The sequence below is a fragment of the Vitis riparia genome, chromosome 6 (genome assembly GCF_004353265.1).
Source record: "Vitis riparia cultivar Riparia Gloire de Montpellier isolate 1030 chromosome 6, EGFV_Vit.rip_1.0, whole genome shotgun sequence".
Lineage (NCBI taxonomy): Eukaryota > Viridiplantae > Streptophyta > Magnoliopsida > Vitales > Vitaceae > Vitis > Vitis riparia.
The window spans coordinates 19,728,257-19,735,682 of NC_048436.1; the positions used below are offsets into that span (position 1 = coordinate 19,728,257).

The following is a 7,426-nucleotide window of genomic DNA, read 5'->3' on the forward strand; positions in this document are numbered from 1 at the left end:
ATGACATAGTAGAGATGCCTTAGGGATTGGATTCCATGAATGATGCCTCAACTACTCAACTCAATTGTCTTATCCACTGCTAATCCATGCCCTTAAAACCCCTTCAGAATATTTAACTTAAGAAGACCAAACTCACCCAGATGGTAAAATCGTTAGTACTTTCATAAATGATTGGTCTCCATTTTGTTTATTGGGATTGCTTGGGTTCAAAACATTCACTAAAAGCCCATGTTAGGTGTTACTTTTGACTTTATTTTCCCTCCACTTTCTTCTCTTTGTGAATTTGCCTAAACCCACTTGAAGCTAAGCGAGCCAGGCCAGGAGTCAAAGTGGGTCCATCTCTAATGACTAAGCTCACATCAAAAGGAAATTGGTTAGGGTATGTGATGAGAGCAGAGAGGGGTCAGTGGCTGGGACCCTTGAATACAAAGGGCAGGTGTTGAAGGGAAGAAAGACCCCATGGCCCATTGCTCTTACCTTTTTACTGATATTGTCCCTCTTTTAGAGGTTAATGTATGTTTCACCCCATCAATGTGTTCTCCACCCTCTCTCTAATATGAAGCTAACCACCTCTCAAATCCACACTCCATAGCTTATTGCCGCCTTCTTTTATCCCCTTTTACTTTGTCTATTTCCCATTTCATGGAATGTTTTCCCTCATATTCTTCTCTTCTTATCCTTTATTCTTTTCACTTTTTTTTTCCCCTTTTCCTTCAGAGAATGAATAGAGCTGGTACAATCATTTGAAGCTTAAAAATTATGAAAAAGATTTTAAAATATTAAGTACAGAATGAATGAAAAGAATGGACAATATTTAGTACCAAAAGTTGTTAAGTTGGTTTGATGAATTACTTGGGAATTATGGAAGTTGATTTGATTATTTTTCCTTCACGGGATGGGATGAATGAGTGAATGGATGTGATTAAGTTGATGATGATAGCATAGGCGGTGGGATAAAAAGACAAAAAAATAAGTGCCTTGGAGAATATGCAAATTATTAAAAATGATAAGTGCCTTACGGACTGGGCAATACCCCAAAATGGACAAAACAAAATTAGTGCCTTGGAGAAGAGGCAAATTATAATTCCAAACAGTTTCAACTACCCTGAGACCTGTCCATGTCTTTGCCCCTAAGTGATTTATTTCTTTCCTCCTTCTTTCTCCTTCTATATATAAATCCATCGCCCATTGTTAATAAATACAACCCAATTTGGCTACGATTTCAACACATGGCCATGAGGCCCATAACCCACAGTGTCCCATATCTTCTTTGTTTTTATTTTTACACAAAATCAACAAGCATCATGTCTAGAAAGAAGTGGAAGGAGTAAGATTTCATGGTTGCTTTGGTTAAACTACAACATGCAGCAAAGAGTCTGGAGGACTCCTGGCCTTTTCAAATGATGGGATTTTAGGTTCAAACTTGTACCACAAAGTCAATTATGAAATGGGGATTTGATTAAGGTACAAATAATGGGCAAAGGTGAGGTTTGAAGGGAATGAAGGAAAGGGGATTAGGGATTAGGCGTGCTTCCATGCTGTAATAATTCTTCCAAATGGGTAGGCTGATAGACACATGTTTGGTGTGTTCCACATGGCTATGCATCCAACATGGGCTGGCTAACCAATCCCTAGTGTGATTGGTTGACAACACCATCTACTCATTTTTTGCAAGAAAAGTTGGTGATCCCCATGAGTTTTGGACTGAGAATGCTGTCTTTCAATCAATGGTTTTGTGCTTACACAATGCACCAATCACATGCAACCAATCATGCTCCAATTAATTTTTTTTTAGTTGTCATAATGGAGGATTAAGTCAAAGATTACGGGCTTGGAAACTTTAGCCTTTTGCAAATATTTTATTGTGTTCATGATGATGCATATTAAAATGAGAGCCTTGAGAATTTGACTAGTTTCATTGTATTTTATATGGGACTGGCCAAGAATGGGCTTTGAGTTTCCCTCAATCATAGGCCCTTGTTTCATAGTCAGAAATTTACGACCCACAACACAAAGTGGATGGGCTTTTTCCATTTCATGAAAACTCCTAAGGATTTGGGGAAGGTAATGAAACTATTCAAAAGATGTTGTTCCATGGAATTAGTAAGCATTGGACAATTGGTCTTCACCATGCATACATTTCATGGTAGGCCTTTCCATATATTGAATGTCCTTATCAAATTTCACATGGACAATGTCGGGATGTGATAATATCACTTTTAAACCTAGGAATGGTCATTCAAATGATAGCTCTTAGGATACGATGTCAAATATTATAAAAAGTTTGATATACCATTGTTAGATATAGTTGATTTTTAAATAGATGATCAGAATCTGATTTAATAATTGGTATTAGGGTCATGACTTTGAATCAAGGGAGTGTCAAAAATATCTTTAGTATTGTAGAATATTTTTACATTTCATATATAATTCTTTAGTGAGCAAAAAATGCAATTCTCCATGTAAGTTTTAAGTAGTTAATGCTAAAAAGAAATATAAAAAATTTCTTATCATCTTATAATGTATATTGATAAATAAAACAATCATTTTAACATCCTCCTAATTGTAGACTAAGAGTCCATTTGGCAATATTTCTATAAAGCGCTTCTAGCATTAAAAGTGTTTTGAAGAAAAGTAAAACGTTTAGCCAAATTTAGAAAGCACTTTTATATAGTTGAAAAAACAATTGTACGGCTTCCTGGAGAAACACTTACAAGTGATTCTCCTAAAAACACTCTCAAAGAAAACACTTTCATTAAAAGCACTTCAATTAGAAATATTGCCAAACTCACTATAAGACAAATAACACAATATACATACACCGAACTCACACATACACACTTCATGCTCCATTCGAAAGTCTTCTTTCCTTCATTCTTCATCCACAGAAAAATCAGGTTCAGCTGGCTTTTGCAATGAGCTCACGACACTGGAATCCGATCCAGAATGCTTGAGGGGACCCCTCCTAGCGCTTGCAGCAAGCCTTGCCGCATACACAGCAAGGCCTGAACCGGGTGCAGGCATGACCACATCAAAGCGGTCAAATGATGGTTGGGGCTCAGCAGCCACAGGGTGCTCCCTAGCCTTGAGCTCAGCTGCTTCCTTCCGCCTCTTAAACCGGCGCCATGCTGCTTGTATGAAACATGCAGCCCATGTTCTCCAATGGGGCGAGTAGAACCGGAACTTTTGTCTGAGCTGTTTGCTATGAAGTCTTCGAAATTGCGATGCTACAAACTTCAAGTCTTCTGCTATAAGAGCAAAGGCCTCTACTTCAGAAATGGATTTCACCGTGCGTGTGGATGATGGGAGGATGATGCTTGGACGAGGTTCCAGGGCCCATGTAAGCAGCTCCTCACCACAGAAGTCACCTGGGCCTATGCGGCATGAATTGAAGAATCCGGTTCGACCACCATTGGTAGTGTAAGAATCAAGGTTGCCTCGGATTACGAAGAGCATCTCATTCACAGGATCACCTTCACGCACTAGAAATGTGCCTTCAGTGCTCAATGCGGGTTTAAGCCTCTCGCATATCGCATCTAGCATTCGTTCGTCCATTTGATCGAACAAAGGAACCTGTTTTTTTGGTGAAGAAACATCATGTTGAGATTATCATAAGCATCAATCCTCATATAGATCAGAATCTATTCAAAATTGCTTACTCATTAATTATATAGTGAATGAATAAAGAGAATATGAGAGGAATCCATGACTTACTCGTCGAACTAGATCAAAGCACAAGTGACGCTTGATGTCTCTTCGGAGGTCCATAGGAAGTCCTTTTAGAAGAGCTTCTTCATCGACTCCTCGAGTAGCCACCCATTTATATTGATCATATTTCCTAACAGACTGCTTCAATTCCGCAGGTAGCTGCCTGTGGTGCATCCATTGCTCTGTATCAGTTCTCTTGATCCTCCATTCTTCTAATCGAACAGTAGTGGACTGGAGATATGTCTGCGAGTGAAGTATGGGAAATTAGCATCTACAATTTCCATAGATGGAAATAATCAACAAAGGCGTTTACACTTTCTGGGAAGTTAGAAAGAATGGCCCCTAACAGACACCATATGGACTTTAGATGGCACATCTCAGGGGCCTTATTTCTAAGAGAAGGGAAAACGCCAGTCTTCTCTGATCCTAAATTCTTAAAACTCCAACAATAACACAGAAAGTATAAGTTGAGATTTGTATTTGGAACTTACTTGCATATTACCAATGAGCAACGCAAAGAGAACCAATCCAAGAGTAGCAATTATGATGGCAAAAATAATTTCTCCAACATAGGTGCTTGTGGAAAGATTTTGTCCCAAAGAACTGCACATATTAATGGAAAAGGAAAATTCAGCTTCTGTTAATTGAAAGGGAAAAAAAAAACCCTGTTCTGTTGATTGATGAGGAATTTGGATGTCCAGTGGAAATGAAATTGTTCAAATTTGTTAGAATTTTCTCCTACTTCTCACCTCATAAGTAAGCTGCCTATGGTTATAACAAATAAACCCAGTTTGGTTGCCAAGAAAATGAAGGAAAGAAGATCATGTTTGATGCTCCTTTTACAAATGTTCAGAGATGAATGAAAATTCTAAGTTCAGCTAAACAGACAGGTTAATATTAGTTTGGCTGGGCCTGCCTTGGATCCATTTTTGAAATGCAGTAGTAATAAACAGTTAAATGATATCCTTAAATCGTAGAGAAAATCATATACATTAAACCAATTCCAATTCCTATGGAAAGAGAAAACAAAGCCCCATTTTAGATGTTGTGAAGAACATGAAGACATGATTCCACTATTTTACCTGAGGTTCCTCAGGCCCCACCACAGGCAGTAAAAGTATTTCTCGAAGAATGCTGAGGATGTAACCTCTGATATCACAGAATCAGCATATATGCCGAACTGATAAAAGGTATTATTTGGATCACACAGTTCTGTGACATTGCTCGACTTGAACCAAGCCTCCCTACCAGGGTCCTTAACCTTGTGGCAATCAAAATATCCATCCTGACAGGATGACTTCTCAAGATTGCAGACAGTTCTCCAGCAGGCCTCTTGTCGCTCAATCGAGAGAAGATACCAGCAAGCTCCTAAAACCTTTATAAAACAGAACAAATGAATAGGTTAAAAGATAGATATATGTTCAACAAAGTGAGATACAAAGCATTAATCCTCCATTTGGCTCCCAATTAGAGGGAAGAAAAAAAAAGCCTTATGAAATGAGAAATCAAACTAAAAAACTGCAACATTTATTTAAAGTAGTGATCAGTTTTCGGTTTCTTTATACTTACATGGCTTGCCAACATATAGAGGATCAGGTTATAAGCAGCCCCAGCCCAAGCAGTTTCTGTCACAACTCCTGTGGCCTTAACTATCTGACATGAGAGTGGAAATATAAGATAAAGTCTGGGGAGGTACTGACAGATGAGGATGAATCGTAGCATATTTTTTGTGTTTGTCATTGTGGAGCCCCTTAAATTGGGGATGATTATCCAAATTAGAACCTGAAATGTAATTTGCAACAAAGAGAACGGGATTAACAAACTTTAACATCATTTTTGCCCTGGAAAGGCCTGGATAGAAGAAAATTGTAAGCAACATACCTGAGGAAGGGGCAGAGCAGCAATGAGGTCAATCCAGAAGCCCTTGCCTAGGTACCTTAATGCAATCTTTGAAGTATCTATAACAAGCTCTCCTCGCCCAAATACTCGGGAGGAAGGTGCAACATAAGCTGTACGAAATCGAACAAAAATCTGAATCATGTAAAAGATATCAGCTATTGATCTGATAATTGTAAGCACAACTTCCAGGGGTATTTCAATGTCCATGCACACTTTATCCCGAACATCCGGCAAGTAAAAGAATAAAGGGTCCACAAACAGGGAAATCAAGCATGCTACTAAGAAAATCTTGTTCCATCTGCGAATGGATTTTCCTCGAGGATCCAATATTTTTTTCTTCACCCTCTCATAGTCCTCAGAAAAAACTCTGGACAGTACTTTAGCTTTCAATGATCTTCCAGACTTCCCAGACACCTCCTTCCCAGCCTTCTTGTAACTTGCCTCCTGTATTTGTGTTCCATCGATCTTGTACTTCATCTTGATCTTCCCATCCCCATTGGTTGCTGGAAATTTTGCTAGTTCAAGATCATCTTGAAATCTGAAATTTTATATGTCCATATTAACTTCACATACATACCAACTCATCATAACTGTTTAACCCATGAATGGAAATATGAATGGATTCATCAACTGAATCAGTAAAACAATCATCAATTGAAATTCTAGAGCAAACCCAGAACTTACTTTACAGATCTCGAATTCTCATAAGCCATGGCGCTCTTACAAAAACCTGGCGGTGGCTTCAATTAGAAGACTGATCTGCAGTTGACAGAAAGCAGCAGGTTTGTTAAAGTATCGGACAAAAAATCAACTGACAAAGATGAAATCTTCATTTGGAGCCATAAGTGCAAAAGGACCTTTGATTGCTTCTTTCAACAAAAATCATGTGAAGACATGAATATATATATAGCTTAAAATAAAGCTGTAAAGGCCTTCTGTCTCTCTCACTTTCTGCCTCCCTTTTGGGCCAAATTTATGGGTCAAACATATTCCATGTGATCAATTCCTTTTATCATCTTAAAACCTCGAAAAGATCCCTTCTTATGTACATTCAGAAAAACACCATGCTTCGCCTAAATTCTCTGTTTTGATCGAAGAAGAAAAAGCAATGAGATCATGGAATATGTTATTACATCAACGCTACCAAAATTGTGAAGAATGCCCAAAATTGAGAAGCTGTTAGAATTTTTCCCAAATAAACCAAACAACAAGAGAAGCATCAAAAATCAAACTCTCCAAGCACACCCATTTCGGAAAAGACAGAACAGTTTAGCCTGTCTGAATTAAATTTTGAATTGGCAGGGAAAAAGGGGCAAAGAAAAAAAGAAAATATGAAGAGAGATTGGGAGAGGAAGAACCTGCAAGCATGTTTTCTGCATCAACTCCTGTATGTTTCTCTGACTCTTCTTCTCCTTCCTTGACTGCCGCAACTGAAACTCTCTGAGTTTCCCACTTCTCCTAGAAAGTAAATAAAAATAAAACAAAAAACCAAGAAAAAACTCGAAAGAAAATTAATTACAGAAGAATCAAGGAGGCGGGCTGGAAGTTGAAAGTTTGGCTTATGCTCCTATGGGCGTGAGGAACTATTTCCATTGTTGGGACATGGATAAACCCTTGCTTCTTCCTTGACTTTGTCGCCTTGAAGACGGGTCTCTTATTATAATTTTAACCAAATTTTTCATCCGGAAAGAGAAAAAAAGAAAAAAGAAAGAAATTGAGAGAAAAATACCTGACAAAATAATCCACCATAAAAACGAGAAAGAAAGAAACAGGGAGACACAACCATATGAATGTGTCCAAACAAAAGAAGGTTCAGAAG

The 7,426-nt window shown here is 38.2% G+C and overlaps 1 protein-coding gene across 3 annotated transcripts; it reads right to left on the reverse strand.

Annotated features, from left to right (window-relative positions):
* Nucleotides 1–2,642: 2,642 nt before the first annotated feature.
* Nucleotides 2,643–7,426, reverse strand: LOC117916803 (protein CNGC15b). Of its 3 annotated transcripts, XM_034832978.1 has the most exons (9): nt 7,337–7,426; nt 6,966–7,065; nt 6,292–6,366; nt 5,590–6,145; nt 5,278–5,490; nt 4,791–5,083; nt 4,200–4,311; nt 3,715–3,951; nt 2,643–3,573 (listed from the first exon to the last, which is right to left on the reverse strand). In XM_034832978.1, exons 3-9 carry the CDS (start codon nt 6,318–6,320, stop codon nt 2,872–2,874), a joined length of 2,142 nt encoding a protein of 713 aa, XP_034688869.1. In that variant the 5' UTR covers nt 6,321–6,366; nt 6,966–7,065; nt 7,337–7,426; the 3' UTR covers nt 2,643–2,871. The 3 variants fall into 3 exon arrangements, with proteins under 3 accessions (XP_034688869.1, XP_034688868.1, XP_034688870.1); XM_034832977.1 differs by lacking the exon at nt 7,337–7,426 and having other exon boundaries at nt 6,966–7,297; XM_034832979.1 differs by lacking the exons at nt 6,966–7,065; nt 7,337–7,426 and adding an exon at nt 6,465–6,488.